At 40.5% G+C, this 19,829-nt stretch overlaps 2 protein-coding genes across 2 annotated transcripts in view; one reads left to right on the forward strand and one right to left on the reverse strand.

Annotated features, from left to right (window-relative positions):
* LOC309698147 (uncharacterized protein) overlaps nucleotides 1-19,829 on the reverse strand; it is a gene marked incomplete at its 5' end in the record, with an annotated part of 140,826 nt that overhangs the window by 104,812 nt on the left and 16,185 nt on the right. The window lies entirely within an intron of this gene.
* csmd2 (CUB and Sushi multiple domains 2) overlaps nucleotides 1-19,829 on the forward strand; it is a 275,217-nt gene that overhangs the window by 29,420 nt on the left and 225,968 nt on the right. Inside the window, exon 3 of the mRNA XM_082521466.1 lies at nucleotides 18,995-19,107. Coding sequence (XP_082377592.1) covers nucleotides 18,995-19,107 — 113 coding nt within the window. The remainder of the gene's footprint in view (nucleotides 1-18,994; nucleotides 19,108-19,829) is intronic.

Genomic DNA, 19,829 nt, shown 5'->3' on the forward strand with positions numbered 1-19,829 from the left:
CTTTGCCAATTAGTCCAGCGTTCAAAAACCCAACGAGCATCGGGCGATAAGCATTGTTTTCATTTAAGTGTTTGCTGGCATTTTGGCAGCTTTGTAGAGAATTTAACGTGAAGAGAAACTGCAGATATGATGGGAACTGAGACAAAGCCAAAAACTTCATGATCGAAGCAGATAAACACCACGTAACAAAGGGTTGGTGGGAGGTGGATGCTATGCTTTTCTCACTGCAGGGAATTCAATTTGTTGATGTGCATGACAACTTATGCAAATCACGTCAGTCACAATTTTACAATTACAATACCCAAGGCAGAGTAAGGCTCATAAGTGCAAAGCTGCACGGCTTGTCTGGGTTTAACATTGTGAAATGAGACAGGCAGACAGGGAAGCTAACTTGTCATAGCTTTTTTTTCCCACTGTTGATATAATTTCACTTTGTTCCAGTTATTTTGGACTGATCACAAGGATATTCATAAATAAATAAAAACTAATTATAATGAATATGTCTCCACGGTGATTGTTTTTTTAAAATAAATGAAATAAAGACTGTCTCCGAAAAGTTTGTGCTTATTTGGATGGAACAGTATGTTCAATTGGATATTTTTGGAAGTCATTCAAACTTGCACAACTCTAACTTCTAACTAGATTATTTCTAATTCGATCAATTTAATCACTCAACTTAAACAATCATGACATTGTAGTTCTTGCACACTGTCTGCATTTAACATTTAAAAGATTCTTAAAAAATTCAAAATGCTGCCATGTCTTTACACCAGTGTGGCATCTGTACAGAACAGCTTTGGAGGAATGATGGGGAAGGCAGTAAACAGAGTGCACAACATTTTCATAGCTGCTACACTAAACACTAAGCAAAAATATAAAGAAATGAAGGGTGACTCAACACTTTTGCACAGTACTTTACGTCAAAATACAGTACTGTGCAAAAGTGTTGAGTCACCCTTCGTTTCTTTATATTTTGCTCTAGAGGAGCTATTAAGTGAATACACATGACAGACCACTTAGCAGAGAACCAATTTTAAATTGTGTCGTTAGGCAGCTTGTTACCAGCAACCTGTCACAAAAACACATCATTTGCATCAAGATGCCAAATAGCCCAGACCTCAGCATTTTTGAGGCAGTGTGGGATCATTTTGACAGAGAACAGAACAAAACAAAGGCAACATCTAACGACGAGCTTTGAATGTCCTTCCAGAAGTCTAGAGAACTATTCCTGAAGACTACGTAAAGAAATGACAAGAAAGCTTGCCTATGAGAGTTCAGTCAGTGTTAAAGACACTGTTAAACGTGTCCAAACCAGATTCCAATATCAAGCTTGTTAGAATTACAGAACCCCTGTTATTGTCTTATAAACTATACTACCATGTATGTTTGCCAATAAACTTATTTCCCATTTTGTTAACAAAATATAAAGAACGGTGGGGTCACTGAAGACTTTGACTCTGCCACTAATGTACGTCACACAAAGGTCACTAACAAGGCCATGTTCCTTTAAGGCAAAGGCTCTGTCGATGGCGACTCCAGACCCTGTGGTTCTTTTGCTGTTACTGCTAAGAAAGAATTGTGTATGAACAGAGCTGCTGCATGAAACTCAAAAGTCAAAGTGTCAGTCAACGATCCAGGATTCAACTCAACCTTTTAGAACTGCCTATTCTTTTATCTAAATGACAGCATGCACTGTATTCATGGGCAACTGATGAGAGGCTGAAACTAAAATCTGAGGCAGACTGACAGTCTGGAGTCGCCATCGACAGAGCCTTTGCCTTAAAGGAACAGAGCTGCTGCATGAAACTCAAAAGAAGCAATCCAGAAACCGAGGACATTCGCCTTCAAAGTAAAACTTGTGCTTCCTCCCTGCAACTCTTACTTTGAAGGCTAACCGTCTCCTTTTCTGATTTATGTTGCACTTTTCAGAGTTTCACTACTGCTTGGTGAGTAATTTGCAACTGTTTACAGACAAGTCTGTATTTTCCATGAAAACTATTGGCAACTATGGCAGCCTGGAAGCCACCAAAGCAAGGAGGTTTTCAGTGCAGCACCATATACCATTTTGCAGCCAATTTCCACATGAGTTGACATTTGGACTAATGCTCTAGTCTGTCCATTCTGTGATTGCTGTGTTTGCAGAAAAATGTGTCAGACTCATTTGGGGCGACCGTGGCTCAGGGGGTTGGGAATCGCATCTGTAACCGGAAGGTCGCAGGTTGGATCCCTGGGCTCTCTGTCCTGGTCGTTGTGTCCTTGGGCAAGACACTTTACCCTAGTTGCCTACTGGTGTTGGCCAGAGGGGCCGATGGCGCGATATGGCAGCCTCGCTTCTGTCAGTCTGCCCCAGAGCAGCCGTGGCTACAACTGTAGCTGCCTCCACCAGTGTGTGAGAGTGAATGCATAGTGGTATTGTAAAGCGCTATATAAATCCAATCCATTATTATTATCTGAAACCAAATACTACTACTACTAATAATAAATAACATGGCTTTTTATGAATGCTATAGACTACACTACAGAAGAAAGAAAACAGCAGAAAAACAGCCAGCAAACGCAATATGGTAGCACAGAACCACATGCCCTAAAACAAAGGAACTACATTCCCTTTAGCTGTAATCTACAGGACTATGAAGCACAGATGTTGCCCTTGTGCACCCCTTGTTTGGAAGCTTAGGCAAATCTGTGGTGTATTTTTACAGCCATGTTGATTTGGCAGTTTTTTTGTTTGTTTATTTTTTCCTCGATATGGCTGTAGTCACGTATTTCTTCCTTGATTTCACCCTTTCTCTTTGTTTTTGCCTGTTCATCCCTTGGAGACACACAGCATAACAGTCTAATTAGCTATACAAACACCTTGTGAAATGTGATAATGGATAAAGCAGTCATATTGCGTGCACATCCACACACACACACACACACACACACACACACACACACACGCATGCACATCCACACACACACACACACACACACACACACACACACACACACACATATACACACACACACACACATATACACACACACACACACACACACACACACACACACACACACTCACGTACACAATGACCATGCTGTGTCAAAAGGATTTTCCTGCCTTGTAATTAGACCCCTCTTGCATTTGACCAGTTACTGTCATGCTTATTTAGTTGTCAAAAGGTTAAAGGTTAACTCAGCATTTTCTGCTCTAAGAATACTGTTAGTGACTACATAGCAAGGAGCAAGGATGTCAATTTGGGTTTACATACACTACAATCTATCCATTCACTTACAGTTTTTTACAGACACTAGGACACATTTCTCAATACTTAGGTCACTTTTGCAAAACTCTTCACACAATTCTCCTAACTGACCGTCAGCTTGGCAAAGCAGTTCATTTCACATTCAAAATGCACTACAACTACCAAAACACTTCATTCAGGTCTCAAATAACCTCATTCTTCCAGAACACTAGCAAAGGTTGACAGCCGACAAACACACTTTGTCACCCACAAAACAATGACCTAAAAAACACTAACAACATGTAGCATTACACAGTGTTTTCTTGTGTAAAACAAGGACACATCTCTGTTTATAATTTCAATATATGTTACTGGAATGAATCAGACATCATGCAGAATTCGTTAATATTTGTTTATGTATTTTTATTTTTTTGCACTAAGTAATCCCAAAATACAAGAATTTGTATACACACCATCCACTGATACACATACAATAGTAATGCTAATCTACTCGGTCTTCTCCATTTGGCCACAGGTTCTCATCCACATCACATCTCATGTCATCTAGGGCAATACACCTAGGAAAGAATCTTCTGGCATGCCAGAATTGAAGGAGTTGAAAAATTGAAGGAGTAACACCTGTGTAGATGTTCATCTACAATGAGAATCAGCTGTGGCTGGTTAAACTGCATTTTTAGATTTAAAATATGTTTCAATAAAATATTGTTGTTGAATTTTGCTGTCTTTTCAAGTTTTGCATTGTGTTATTGTTTTGGCCATAAGTTTAACAGTTTTGAAAACAGTATGTAAGCACATGCAAAATGTCCTGTACGTACAAAGATTTTTGGCAGTTGTTGTGTCTGAGTGAGAAGATAATTCATGAAATTTGAGAGATGTAGTCATTGAATGCATTTTGTGCCAAAACAATGATAACTGATCCTCAGTTTAGCCCACATAGACTTCTGTTGTGCTCACTGTGTGAGGAGTTTTGCAAACGTGACCTAAGTATTGAGAAATGTGTCCTAGCGTCTGTAAAAAACTGTAATCCATCCATCCTTCTTATTCTGCTTATCCAATTCATGGTTACATACAGCCTGAAGCTTATCCTAGATGGCATAGGGCGAGAGGTACACCGTGGACAGGTTCCCAGTCTGTTGAAGGGCTAAAATATAAAGATGCTAATAGAACAGATTAATAAAGTCTTCATTCCAAAAAAGACAATTAAGATGCACATGATAAGGGCATCAATATTTAGATCTACAGGCATAAAACAACTAAAGGGAAGGTCGTTGACAATATCCAAGAAATAAGACGACTGGCATATGAACAATGTTTGTACGAGCCTGCAGCTAATTCTGGATCCAGTATTTTTCTTTTTTCTATTACGCACTCATACACACTCTCTTTTTCTCCCAGTGTCTCATTTCTCTCTGCTGCTTTTTGATCATCTTTGCCACAAAAGCAAAAGAAGATTGATGTTTAGAAATTCAATAGCGTTGGTTGGGCGCTCCATTGGTCACTGTGTCCCTGTTAGCCTTGCTGGCTAATCAGATCTTATTCCCAAGCGTGTTCTGCATTTTATTAGAGGCTTCCCTCTGCAGACTTAGTGGGGAATTGATGATCACAACTAGAGGGGAAGTTTAAATATCAAGTCAGTTCAATGTGCATTTTAAAACAGTTACATAATTGTTGTAATTTTGCCTCTGCGACATATCTGATTAAAGCCTAGACCTTCAGATTGAATTCAGCAGATTTAACAAATATACTGGTTGTAACTTTTGGGAGCTAATTTTTTCAGATAATTTCATTTTCACAAAACAAACAAACAAAGAAACAAACAAACAAAAAAAACCCTAAATGACAGGTGACAGACAAATGAAACCAAGAAGAACATCGAGGAAAGGAAGAGGTCATGACAGAAAGCACATCATGGCATGGAATTGTATTTATGCCAGTAGAAATGGCTCACCAATGTTCATTGATGATTTAACCATGTAGCAACGCTGTAGTGACCTTAAACACTGCCTGACAGGTAAATAAATGGAAGCTACATTAACAGGTTTAGTAGACGACCTCAATCAAGCGTGCTTTTAACGTACCAAAGATAAAATTAAAAGCAGAATGAATCAGCAGCAAACATTAACTGAAGGTAGCGGCACTGAATGCCTCGCAAAGGGCCAGAAATGACTTCAGGTAGTCACAGACTGCAAAGAATTTGCATTTAATTCTTAAAAACAATCCTGGGATTTAAAATTTGGTTAGTTTGGCCAATTATTTTGAGCCTGCTCTGCTTATACTCCTTCGAATAGAGCTAAAAGTCTTATAATCACATCTTGACTGGTTCATTTCACATCCATTGCGACCCTGTACAAAAGCAAAATTATGCCAATCACTCAACTGCCCAGAGGGCGTCTTCAGCATGAGTGATTTATCAACAATCAATGCTTTTGATTTGAACGCAACACCCATATATGATTGCTGAACATCTGAACCCAAAAGACAGGGGGCTAAAAACCTGATAAATTTGTCCACACTGTCCTGGAAAGAATGAGAAACTTGGCTGCAGAGATCTGCTTTTATTCTGCTACAAACGCATTAGTGAGGTGAGGCACTGATGTTGGCTGACAAGGACTCTCTCTAACAGTAGGCATTCCAATTCTTTCCAAAGATGTTGGATGGGTTTGAGGTCAAGAATCTGTTCACCGCAGTCATGAAGCGGGAAAAAAAATAAAATAAAACATTTATTCATGAATGGGGATTTGTTCACAGGAATACTGTGATGTTGTACAGGAAAGGTCCTTACCTAAGACCTTTCCAGTTAGAGCACACTGTTGTATAAAATATCATTTCCTAGTAGGAAGATTTCTCTTAAGTGAAACTTACCAATTAAAGCTTTAGACCTTTAAACCCTGCTCCTGTTTTAGATCCATTCTGGGACTCAAATAGGTCTGATGAATGCCCATTGATGGTATGCCAACTCTATTTCTGTTATGTATATGGGGAAAGTAATTGTTCCCTCTGAGCTTTGTACTGGAGGAGGGGATCTCTTCATGAAAGAGCAACATAAGTTAAAAAAGAGGCAGCAAAAGCAGCACCACATGTGGATGAGAATGAACCATGCTTGCTGTTGCGAGCTAATTCATAAAATAAAAAAAAAAATAAAAAAAGTTGGGGTTTTATTTTCTCTTCAGAAAATGTGAACTTCTCCTAGCAACCGTTAATGCTGCTTCAGCATCAATACATCAACACAAAAATGACATTCGTGTGGATGGGAAGTCACTTGGTTAAAAATCTCTTCCAAACGCAAATTGAACATGAACCCAATTTCAGGACTTGAAGTGAAATGTGAGTTGTGCTTCAACTTTAACTGATGGGAGAAAAAAAAACTACCACTAAATTGCAGAGAGAGGATGAGATGAGCATACAAGTGAAAAGCCTCATGTTTGCTAAACATCTGTAAAGATCCAAATGGCTGCATTTGAATGCGATTTCAAGCGGTTCTGGAAAGTGCAGCGCTGACACATTTTTGTTTTCATATACATCTCCTCATCAAGCCTCACTCCTACTGCTACTACACTTAGCCTGATCTGCGTATTACACATTAAAAATCTTGATGCTTGTGAGGCTGACTCACCAACGCATGATTTGATCTTGTTTGCACCAGGCATTATACAACCTTATTTAGGCATAATGAAACATTCACAAAGCATTAGATGAGTGTTTGGGCAACAGCGATTACTGCTGCCAATGGCAGCAACAGTAACAACATAAGGATAGTCATTTTTAGAGCAGTGCATTAAACTGTGCCTCTATTAGTATATTATTAGAGCCATAGATAATACATATACATAAACCCAATACTTATTAGTATAAACATAAAGCCCTGTGGACAGAATCCTCATGGCAAATACTCTAATCTGACCCACTGGACGGCTTTGGAAAATAAGGAGGGCATAAATTTTGGACTTAATTGTATTTTAATAAATTTTGCAGCCTCTCCTACTGATAAAGATCTCCACAATGGCCATTCATAATACAACAAATAATTAAGTAACGATTAAATTACTGAAGAGTTTCTATTTTTTTATGATCTGCTATAGATTTTTTTTCATACAATTGGTCTACATTTAAAAACAACAACAACAAAGCTGCATATTTTTTGTGAATTCACAGAAACCTTTTTAGTCCTGTAATTTCACACATTCCTTGCAATTTAAGTCATGCTGATACATTTCTTTTATTTACTACAGCAGCATTTTATAGAAAACTAAGAAATACTGTTGAAATTGCCCTTCCTTTCCTTATATTTAGGGATTCAATGTGTAGTTAAACTTCTTTATGCTCACAGAAAGGGAAGTTTCACTGGTTTGGCCCACTTAGGATCAAAATGGACTGTATGTGGCACACCATTTGAAACGAATTCAACATCCCTGCAGCTGAAATGTGCAATAACCTTTTTATAGTTTGTTTTCATTTGCAATTCTTTAATCTGTCTTTTTTTTCTCCCTCTCCTGGATCATTGACTTCGTCACGGCGTGTCGTAATTTCTATATATCCACTGACATATATGCACACAAGGAGAGGCTCACACCACTGCTGGCTGGCACAAGCCAGTAAACAACAGCATATCTCAGGGCTACCACTTAGCTTTGTCACTCTCCTAGGAGCGAGAACTGCACAACACTGCATTCGTTTTATTTGATCACTAATTGTTTTTGGCCTGAGGATTATTGCAAAGCGATTTGTGCGGACCCGGGGAAAACACGGTGGACGTGTGAACGTCACCTTGTTCCATTTGTCAGCCTTGATTTGTGTGCTGCAAGTGTAATTGACTTATGTCTCTACAAAGGGGGAATGAATGAGCAAAGAATTCATTTGTGTTTTTTTACTTCTCCTGTGTCGGAGTGCATTTGTTGTTCATTTTAGAATTCTTTATTAAGGCTTCTAGTTATTGAGACTGTTATTTGCAAAGGAGAGTGTGTCAGCTAGAAATATTACATTATTATTCACATTTGTGATTCATGTTTTAAACACTTCCCTTTTCTGACATTTATTTAAAATGGACACATTTTGCTTTTTTCCCCCAATATTCTGTCATATGCTGTTACAGTGGTGGGTGCTTAGATTAAAGATCACCAAAGTTTGTCAGCATGAGGTTTTAACTCTAGCTGTGATTAATAAAGCTCCACCCACCTGCTTTTCAGCCAATCAGAAGAAAGATGCCTTAAACAGGAGATGAGCCTAAATGGCTTGCTTCTCACAGAGGATGAACTGAAGGGCATCAAAGAATCATCAGAGTAAATCATGCAAAGTTATATTAGTAGAGTTCAAGAATCAAAATGATGTTCGGGGAAGTCCACTTTTTTGGGTATACCTTTCGTTAATGTAAATATCTGTTAAGCCAACCCCATGGCAATGACCCAGTGGATTTAGAGATGTAGTGATGGTCAAGATGACCTGCTAACATTCAAGCTGAGCATCAGAATGAAGAAGAAAGGGGATTTATGTGATTTTGAGTACGGCATGGTAGTTATTGCCAGACAGGCTGGTCTGAGTATTTCACAAACTGCTGATCTGTTGGGATTTCCTCACACAACTATCTCTGTGGTTTCCAGACAACGCTCATTTCTCTGGGTGAAAATGCCTTGTAGATTTAAGAGGTCAGAGGAGAAAGGCTAGAAGGCAGTGAGTTAGGTAACCACTGTCATAAAGAAGGTATGAAGAACATACTGTGAATGCACAGAAAGTGGAATCTTGAAGAAGATGGGCTAGAGCAGCAGAAGACCATGCTGGGAAACTGAGGCTAGAATTCACATGGGGTCACAAAAATGACCCAACAGATTGCAGAAACATTGCCTGGTCTGATGAGACTTGATTTCTGCTACGACATTCAGATCTTAGGTTCAGAATTTGGCACAAACAACATTAAAGTGTGGCTCCATCCTGCTTTAGTTGCTCAGACTGCTGTAATGGTGTAATGGTATGGGCGATATTTTGGCATGCTTTGGGCCCCTCAATACCAAGTATCTTTTAGCCGACCTTAGTATTGTTGCTGACCTTTCCGTCCCTTTATGATCACAGTGAACCCATCTTCTGGTGGTAGCTTTCAGTATTATAACTTAGATGATCTCAAACTGGTTTCTTGAACATGAAAATGAGTTCACTGTGCTCAAAGGCCTCCACAGTTGACAGATTGCAATCCACCTTTGGCATGAAGTGGAAGGAAAGATTTGTTTCAGGAATTTGCAGCAACTGCGTGATGCTGTGACGTCAGTATGGACCAGTGTGGACTCTAAATGGTTCTAGCACTTCACTGAAGCTCTGCCATGACGAATTAAAGCAATTCTGAAGGTAAAATGGGGTCTAGCCTACTAAATAGTAATGGACTGGTTCTTATGTATTGCTTTTCTATTCCATCGGAGAACTCAAAGCACTTCATACAACATGCCTCATTCACACCCATTCTAGCTAACATTCATGCTCCTAGAAACACACTGGAGAGCAACTTGGGTTTCAATATCTTGCCCAAAAATACTTTGGCATGCAGACTGGAGCAGGATTGAACCACCCACCTTCAGATTAGTAGATGCCCTGCTCTGCCTCCTAAGTAACAACCGAGTTAATACTGAGTACCAGCAAGGTGTACATAACAAAGCAGCTGGTGAATACAGGTCCCCCGTAATATCCTGTAGATGGGGGTCAACCGGCTCTGTAGCCTTAAAGTTAAGTATGGTGCTGTGAAGATGCAGATAATAACACGAGAATGTAAATACACTGTTAAAAAGTGTATATAACGTTTAGATAAACCAGTCAAAAGCACTCCATGACCTGTAGATGCTTTAGTGCTAGTAAACACATGGGTCCAAGTTTGTATAAAAGTCTTAATAACACACTGTAATAGGTAGATTGAAAAATGAAGACGATCCATCATTTCCCTCATCCTTTATTCCAGCTCTGGTCGTTACTTGAGATATTGTGTGCAGATGAAGTCGTGTGTCTACCACCTCTTTTGTTTTCAGTCCAAAAAGCATTATATGACTCTTTAAAGTCTTTAAACAGTTTACTTGTTTTCATTATTGCATTACTTCATTACTTCTTTTCCTCACACTCCCCCCCCCCCCCCCCCCCCCCCCCGGGCTTGGAAAAAAAAGGTTTTCACATTTTATCTTTTTTTTCACAGCCAACACCCCCCCCCCCCTCCCCACACACATACACTTCTATTTATTTGTTCCTGTTTTCTCTGGAGCACTTCATCTGTTCAAATCTCCTCAAGTCTCTGCTAATATTTTCTCCTCCCACTCCTATCTCAGTCCTCCTCTCACCTTCTCTTCCACTGCGTTTCCTTCTTATCAGCCTCTATCTCTCTCTCTCTCTCTCTCTCTAACACACACTGTTGCTCTCTCTTTCTCTGGAGACACCAGCTTGTTAATGACTTCACTGCAGTTTGTCTTTTAGCTGGAACTGACTGTGGTTGATTATCTCGCCATCAGCATTTAGCATCAGGCACTTCTGAGAGGATCCCTCACCCCTTATCGTTTCGCCGCGAAACGCAAACACCTTGTGATGTCACCCACGTATGAATATTAATGATCAGCTGCGCGCCACAGCCCCATTCTTTCTTCACGATGGAGACGGGAAGAACTAGTCTGAGTCGAAAAAAAGAAAAAAAAAAGACATCAGCCCTGTTTGAAATATTGATGTGTTTTGGGGAAGCTGTGTGTGAGATTTCCAAATCGCTGATGCTGCTGATGCACTCTTACCTTTGCGGCTAAGCTGAAATTAACAGGCTAAACGGGCAGAAAACTTAGTGGTTAATAGAAATGAAAAAAAAAAGTGTCAGCTCCTGCAAATCCACTATGATTGCTGTTAATACACGTTAAATGCCAAGAATTTGAACTGAAAGCGAGAGAGCTGAAGGCAGCTCTATCAAGGCCAGATCATGCCCTTGGGCAAAGTGACGGGGTACATTACAGCTCGCCCAACAAGTAGGGAAAGAAGGCTGATAGAGATGCAGTCTAATTGCATGTGAAACTTTGCCTGTTAAGCGGGGGAGTCAAATTGTGTGTGTGTGCGTGAGGGGGGAATGAAGTGCCATTTTAACTTCCACCAGGCATCAAGGTCAGCTTTTTATAAATTGTAAGTAGAGCTAGTGATGAGTCATACACAGGCGTGCTCAGTGGGCACAGCTTTGAATCCAGCAACTATATCAACTTTTTTTTTAAGATATATTCTTTTGCCTTAAAAATATACACAGCAGATTTAACTAGAGCCATTCATTGCTTCTGCATATATATATATATATATATATATATATATATATATATATATATATATATATACATACACATACACATACACATTGGGAAGATGGCCGAGTGCTCAGTGAATACCTCAGGCAGCAGAAACCCAAGAAAGAGGAGGGAGACGAGGAACCATCATGGAAGGACAGGCCCCTGCACGGTATGTACCACCGGCAGATAGAGGAGGTGGCTGATATCCAGAAATCCTACCAGTGGCTGGACAAAGCTGGACTGAAAGACAGCACAGAGGCACTAATCATGGCAGCACAAGAACAAGCTCTGAGTACAAGATCCATAGAGGCTGGGGTCTATCACACCAGGCAAGACCCCAGGTGCAGGCTGTGTAAAGATGCCCCAGAGACAATCCAGCACATAACAGCAGGGTGCAAGATGCTAGCAGGCAAGGCATACATGGAACGCCATAACCAAGTGGCCGGCATAGTGTACAGGAACATCTGTGCCGAGTATAACCTGGAAGTCCCGAGGTCAAAATGGGAGATGCCCCCAAGGGTGGTGGAGAATGACCGAGCTAAGATCCTGTGGGACTTCCAGATACAGACGGACAAAATGGTGGTGGCTAACCAACCGGACATAGTGGTGGTAGACAAACAGAAGAAGACGGCCGTAGTGATCGATGTAGCGGTTCCGAATGACAGCAATATCAGGAAGAAGGAACACGAGAAGCTGGAGAAATACCAAGGGCTCAGAGAAGAGCTCGAGAGGATGTGGAGGATGAAGGTAACGGTGGTCCCCGTGGTAATCGGAGCACTAGGTGCGGTGACTCCCAAGCTAGGCGAGTGGCTCCAGCAGATCCCGGGAATAACATCGGAGATCTCTGTCCAGAAGAGCGCAGTCCTGGGAACAGCTAAGATACTGCGCAGGACCCTCAAGCTCCCAGGCCTCTGGTAGAGGACCCGAGCTTGAAGGATAAACCGCCCGCAGGGGCGTGCTGGGTGTTTATATATATATATATATGTATGTATATATATATATATATATATATATATATATATATATATATATATATATATGTGTGTGTGTGTGTGTGTGTGTGTGTGTGTGTGTGTGTGTGTGTGTGTTTTGCAGTGGTAGGGCACTAGTTCAAAGCACTGCTTTTTAGTGTGATAGGCAGTCAGTGGAGAGTTAGAGCTTACAGAGCACAGGAGAGCATCAGCCCTTGGCCTTGACCACTGACAAGATATAGCTGCACAGGGTCTCGTATAGAAAGAATACGCACACACATACACACACACACACTTTCACAAACACGTGTAGAAATACACACCTATTTCTTTTCTCTGCACTTCAACTCCCTCCCTCCCTCCTTCCCTCCTTCCCATGTCTCTCTCTTACCACCCATCATTTATTGGCTAATGTCTCCCCTCTACTCAGCCATCAAAATCTTGCTGCTGTATCTATTTTTTCCTTCTTTTTTTATCTTCCCTCTTCCCTCCTTCTGGGAGAAAATAAGCTGCATCAGCATTGTAGTTACATTCCACCCTGCAAACACACAGACACATATATATACACACACATACACACGCATTCACAAAGTGCATAGGATTAAAGGATGAATGACCTGATTTAGTCCCTGTCGGTTTACAGCTGTGAATATGCATTAATTTTTCTTTTAGAGGACACACACACATGCCCGCTCAAAAAAATTTGAATGATTAAAAACAGCATGCGTGTGTGCTCACACGTCTCCCTAATTGTGACTCCTGTATTAGCCGTGGAGTTTCTACCTCATCCTCAGCCCATCTCATGGCTGTTGAGGTGTCTGCATCCGCCCCTCTCGCCTTCCATGCCAGCCTGCGTTCTGCCCGTCTTCCTCAGCGGGCCTTTCTTTCATCGCAGCGTCTCCAGTCCTCCTCAATGCAGCCATCTTTCTTACACATTTACCCTGTCTACCATCCTCCATCTGTCCGTCTCTCCTGCTCTCGCTCCCGTGGGTAGTGGTGGGATAATTGGAAGCAGAGGTTCTTCATTGAGATGATGCTGAGGCCAGTCAGGTGGAAAGCCCTCTTAATAGACCTCTGCTCTTTTCCATGCCTACACACACACACACACACACGCACACACACACATATGCACGCACACACGAGAGCTTATGTAAACACTTACACACACAGCATATATTCTTCTGTTTGGATGCAGCCATGCACGGACACGCCTATTATTCTCCACGGGAGGACCTAATTTCTGATATTACTCAGCATTCCATATAATAGAAGCAGCCAATGATTTCCCATAACAGCGTCGTTTTTCTTAACTTTTGTGTGTGTCTCTCTCTCCTCCCGTGTCCCTCACTCTCCTTCATCCTCCCTCCGTCACTTTACCACTCACTTGAGATACCTGTGCTGCAAATCCATTCTTTTGTATCGCTCGGTTGCAATCATATCTCGCATCTTTTCCTTGATAACAGGCAATCCCCCAGCTGTTTCCCCCCGCCCACAATAGCAGCTGCATTCCTCAGATTGCCACAGCCCATATCACACTGCAAAATTTAATCTACCTCTGCTTGTGAAGTCAGCTTCTTTGTGCTTCCCAACTGTATCCATTTTCTTTTCCCTTAGCTTGGAAATATGATTCAGGGACATTTCTGCCTTATGCAAGAGGCCAGTTTGCTCCCCTCTCTAGCTGCTCCATGATACCCTCTGTCAAACCCCCTTTTCACGGCAGTGCCCTGCCTGCTGAACCAAGATGGCTGCCTTCCAAGTCAATTTGCGGTCAGCGAAGGAGCCATTTGCATGAACATGTGTCCCATCATTTAGCTGATATCCCCCTATGTGTGTCGCACAGAGAGGAGTGAAATCACACATTTAATAAAGTCCTCTCCACCTTTTTTTGGTCCAACACATCCCTCCAGTTCTGGTGTTTTGCAATTTTCCCACCTCTGGTGTGGTACTTAAGGATTAGTTGAAACACAGAGGCCTCTCTTAATGTTAAGAGATAAAAGTGAGGGAATGTAATAGATTGTAAAGAGTGGGATACACAGGCAGTGAGTTAGGGAGAGAGAGAGAGAGAGAGAGAGAGAGAGAGAGAGAGGATGTTTTAAATTGAAGGGAAACTTCAAGGATGAGCTAAAAGTTAGGTGGGCAACATATTCTGTTATTAGAATCTGTAAATCAGGGATGTAAAACGTATACACACACACACACGCGCGTGCATGCACACAGTCATTACTGTATGCAGATTAATCAGTCTGTGGTAACTGGCCACAAATGAACAATGGACACAATGGACACCTGGATTTTTAATTTTTAATTAGCATGCATATGTGGGCATCTCTGTTGTGTGGATGGTAAACACTGATTGAATAGCGCAACCTGCAAAAGTGCTGCTGGAAGCAGGCCATAATAAGACAAGGCTCACTTATCTAAACTATTTTCACTTAGGTGCACTATAGTCAAACAATGATTGATACTTTGCATCTAGATGCAAGGGGAACCTGTGTGTGCTCAGTTTGAGATGTCCGCTCAAACAGACCTCGGAGTGGGAGCTTCTAAAAGCATTTCTGTTCACTTCATTTGCGAGATTTACAAAAAGCTCAACTTTCCGTCCCTCAATGTCGAGTATATTGTCAAGCAGTAGGCGCATGGCAGACTTGTGAGTGAGAACAGAAGGTGCAAAAGCCGAGCCAGAAAGTCCAGTAGCAGATTGAAGTGCATAGTTGTGAGTTAAATAAAATAAATCAATTTAAAAAAAACAGAAGCGAGGATTGTTTCACAGATCTACAAGAATTACCATCTACAGCAACTCACATGCCGGGCCATTCAGAGCAGCTTGTATGGGCACAGATGGAGAGGGAAATGGTGTAAAAGAGTCATAGAGTTGAAGAATAAGAAAGGTTAAATGTCCAAAAGAAGTAGCAACAGAAGTACATAAGTTTTGATAGATTTGGGTTTTTTTTCACATGGTTCAATCTTCACCTTACATGGATATGATGGCGAAAAAATGTCATTTACATTGACATTTTCCTATCTGACACTATTACATTTGTATATTTTGAATGCAAACTGTGGCCTTTTAATTTGTGTTGGTAACAAACAAACAAAATACCCCTGGAAGTAGTTTTTGATAAACCAAAAAAGAAAGTATAAAATACAGTTTTACCTTCTTTCCACCAGGGGGCACTGAACCATACACACGTTGTGCAAGTACATCAGGAAGCAAATATCGGCCAGTGAAACTATTTAGTTTAAATTTTGGGGTGGGAAGGGAGGGGACAACAACAACAACAACAACCACAAAAATAGATTTGGAGTTGGGGAAGTCTGGATTATAACTAAATAAATTACTGAGGTCAGTAGGTTTATATTTTATTATTTGTATATAATGGCTACCTAGCTTGTATCTTATGATACAGAAAGCAGTAAATACAATGTGTGCATGCTCCCAACAGAGTTTTGGGTTTGCTGGCTACAAGGTTATGGTTTTTTTTTTTCGTTATTTCGCTAATTGGCTACAGCTAGTAACTGAAGTGAGCTTTTGCTATATTCTGTGTCAAGATGATCCCACACTGCTTCAGTAATGTTCAGGTCGGGGTTGTGTTTCTCTCCAGGTATGCTTTTACTGCACAGCGTGTTTGTCTTTGTAGATTATATTGCATTGTAAATCTAATTCTGATTATAGTTATCTGCTTTCATAATGTCATCAGTTTTAATAAGATCCCCCAAACCAGCAAAAGATGAAAAGAAAAACAGAGTTTTTTCATATTTCATATGCATATCCTGTTCATTTGCTGTAGATGTTTTTTTGTCTTCTGTCTTCACTTGTCCAGTTTCCTCAAATGTCTATGCCTGCCCTACCATAAGTTTTTGGCCCATGTCAAGGAGATCAAATTATGTCTTTTTTCTGATAGGCTGCCAGTAACAAAATTAAGATACAAAGTTAGTTTTTGGTTCCTACTAGTGGTGGTGGTGTAATGGTGTGGGAGATATTTTGTCTTAGCACATTCTGGATCTATTAGTCATTAGGTTTAAACAGAAGTTTAAAGTTTGTCAGCCCTTTGGGTCCCCCAAATGGCATGGGGCTCCAAGCAGTTGACTGCCTTGCCTGGTGTCATGCAATGAATGATTTAAGCGACTTTCAATGGTTATTGGTGCCAGATGGGCTAATCTGACTATTTCAGAGAGTGGTGATCTATTTTCCTGCATATGGTTTACAGAGAAACGTCTAAAAAAGAGAAAATACTCAGTAGGCAGTATTCCTCAGGGCGAAAATGTCTCATTGATACCAGATGTCAGAAGAGAATGACCAGACTAATATGAGCTGATAATAAGACAATAGTAACTCAAATAAGCACTCGTTGCAACCAAGGTATGCAGAAGAGTATCTCCAGATGCACAGCGAATCCAGCCTTGAAAGAAATGGGCTATAGCAGCAAAAAACCACACTGGGTGCCAAAAAAGAACAGGGACAGTTCATACAGGCTGGTCAAAATTGGACAAGAGAAGACTGGCAAAATGTTGCCTTGTCTGATGAGTCTCAGTTTCTGCTGAGACATTCAGATGGTAGGATCAGAAAACAACTGAAACATGGATCCATGCTGTCTTCTGTCAGCAGTTCATACTCCTGATTTTCTCTTGATTTTAACTGAGTGGCTTTTATTGTTGGATCATTCCTGTCTTATATCACCAATTCAGGCTAGTGTTGTTGTTGTCTTGTAGGGATTTAGGGATATTTTCTTCACAGACCTCTTAGTACCAACTGAGCATTGGTGTTGATTTAAATGCAACAGCCTTCCTGTGTTGTTGCTGACTGTGTCCATTCCTTTATGACAACAGTGTAGCCACCTTTGATGACTGCTTCTAGCAGGATAACGTGTCATGTCAGGATCATATATCATATCACCTCAAACTGGTCTCTTGAACATGACAATGAGTTCACGTAATTCAAATGGCCTCCACAGTCACCAGATCTCAGTACATCTTTGGAATTTGGCAGAAAGGGAGATTTGAGTCATAGATCTGTGGTCACCAAATATGCAGCAATAGTGTGATGCTATCATGTCAGTATGGACCTAAATCTTTCCAGAATCTTGCTCAATCTCTGCCATGAAGAAATAAGGCAGTTCTGAAGCCAAAAGGGGGTCCAGCCCAGCACAAGCGAGATGTTCCTTAACACTCAAAAGCTCATCTTTTTTAGCACTTCACTTTATCAATGCTAGAGAAAGTTTGGTTTAGTTTTTGAGACTTTGTTTGTAAAGGCACTGTTCTGTATCAGTTCAGAGATAGGAAAACACCTGAATTATGTTAGAATTGGCCCACTTGGAAATAGAATTTGGTTGTTATTACAGAAAACTCTCCGTTCCAGGCTAAATGTAGGCATATTGAAATAATCTTAAATATGCTTGTGCGTTGTACCACATGTTACATAAACAGATCCACCAACAGAGGTGACAATGTTATTCCAATACCCTTTTTTTCTGGTTGACTATGTAAGAACTCTTCCTAAATGTGCATTCATGTGCCTTGCCAATGTTTTGCCACTGCCTTCGGTGTGGCCTGTCATGGTCCGGGGGTGTGTGTCCGTCATGTGCACCTGGGCCACTTGGCCACAACATCAAATATCATGAATGCATAAGTAATATGTGTTGTGGTATGCATTATGCGATCTCATCTATTCTCGGAGAGAGAATATTGTTTGGTATTATGCGCATTATTCACGGCGTGTGACACGGACAAATCCGAGGCAACCACCAATCTGCAAAAGAGGTTTCAGAGTTCTAGTGTGTATAAATCTGGATCACAATAATTAACAAATCATTTATTGATTGTCGTGTTATTTGGCATTTTATCATATTCTGTGTTTTCATACTCGCAGCAGTGAGCATATGTTTATTTCTTATTTATTAAATTGGGAGTCCTGCGAAGGAGGAGGACAGTTTCCAAGGTTAAGAGGGTTAAAGATATATTTATATTTACAAGTAAAACTCATTAAATATTCACATTAAAATGAAAACATTAAAAAATAAATAGATAGTTAGAAGCAGGTTTGCTTCACCAAGCTGGTGGGGAAAGTGGAAAAAGCTTTAAAGAGTCACCAGCGCCTTTACCAGACACATGGCCATGTAATATATGTAATAATCTGCAAACTATGGCTTGGTTATTAGAAATGATTGTTGAATCAGTTTGACAGTATGTTTGCTATCTGTTTGCTGGCTGCTGTGTTTCTAATTTACTGTGAATACATGATTGCACTTACTGTGTCTTTGCTGATGGAAAGAAATTAGTTACTGTCTTGTTGAGGTCTTGGCATTTTAATAATTTGCTGATGATTCAGAGCCTCGTTATACAAAAGTGATCCTTGAATGCCTGAGGTAACAGCTGGCTTAATAGAAGCTGGTGTGATGGAAGTGGGCTTCATACCTGACCTTGCAACCAACTGTGCTATTGATTGGATCTTAATTTTTTTTCTTTTTTTTGTCTCACCGTTAATGTCCTTCTGTCCACTTGTTCTTAGGTTAACTGGCTTCCAGCTGCCTCCACCAATTGTGAGTACGGGCTCCAGGCTCACATTGTGGCTGCTTTCTGACTATGCGGTCAGCGGGCAGGGATTCAAAGCTGCATATGAAGGTAACTCAACTTCCATCTTCATAGAATACCCGCTATTATAGCTTACTTTAATGTCTTTCAATGCGATGTTTCATTTAAACTGAATCTAAAAAAATCTTCAGTTCTAAAAGTCACTTTTAAAATGTATTTTGTGAGCGATTTATGCAGAAAATTTAGAAAATAATGCTATTTTTCAAACACTGTTGATATTGCTGCTATTGAGACAAATTTCTTGATTATTGTAACAAAAGGGCTGAAAATGGGTGAGTCATTGCAGTACAAAATAACCAATGGGTACTCAACTAATTCAGTCATCTGGTAGTGTAATTTAAAGCCATTCTATCCGACTAGTATGGGTTATCATTTGTCCATTCTCATGCTAGAGCTAGCACTTTTATCATGGTGACATACAGTGTTTTATGATCCATGGCGAGGTGATATTAATGATAGCACGCTTCAGTTCCATGTAGGAGTAGCGGTGAGCCTAGGGAGAAGAAAATACAAGTGAGTGACTAATTAGGCTAATTACCTGACATGGGTTTGTCAGTCTTTTTGAGATATTGTGAATGCAGGGATGTGGCTCATTGGAGCAACAACAGTAGACTCAGAAAGCCCAAGACCACACTGTGTAACTATGTAAAGCCAAATAAAAGAGTCTGTTTGTTAATTCCACTGGGAGGCAATTGGGACATTGCATCTTTCTTTCTCACTAGTGGGTACAAGACTGCCAGTCGTGTCTAGCT

This window comes from Aulonocara stuartgranti (assembly GCF_965226115.1).
Source record: "Aulonocara stuartgranti genome assembly, chromosome: 22".
In the NCBI taxonomy this organism is placed as follows: Eukaryota; Metazoa; Chordata; class Actinopteri; order Cichliformes; family Cichlidae; genus Aulonocara; species Aulonocara stuartgranti.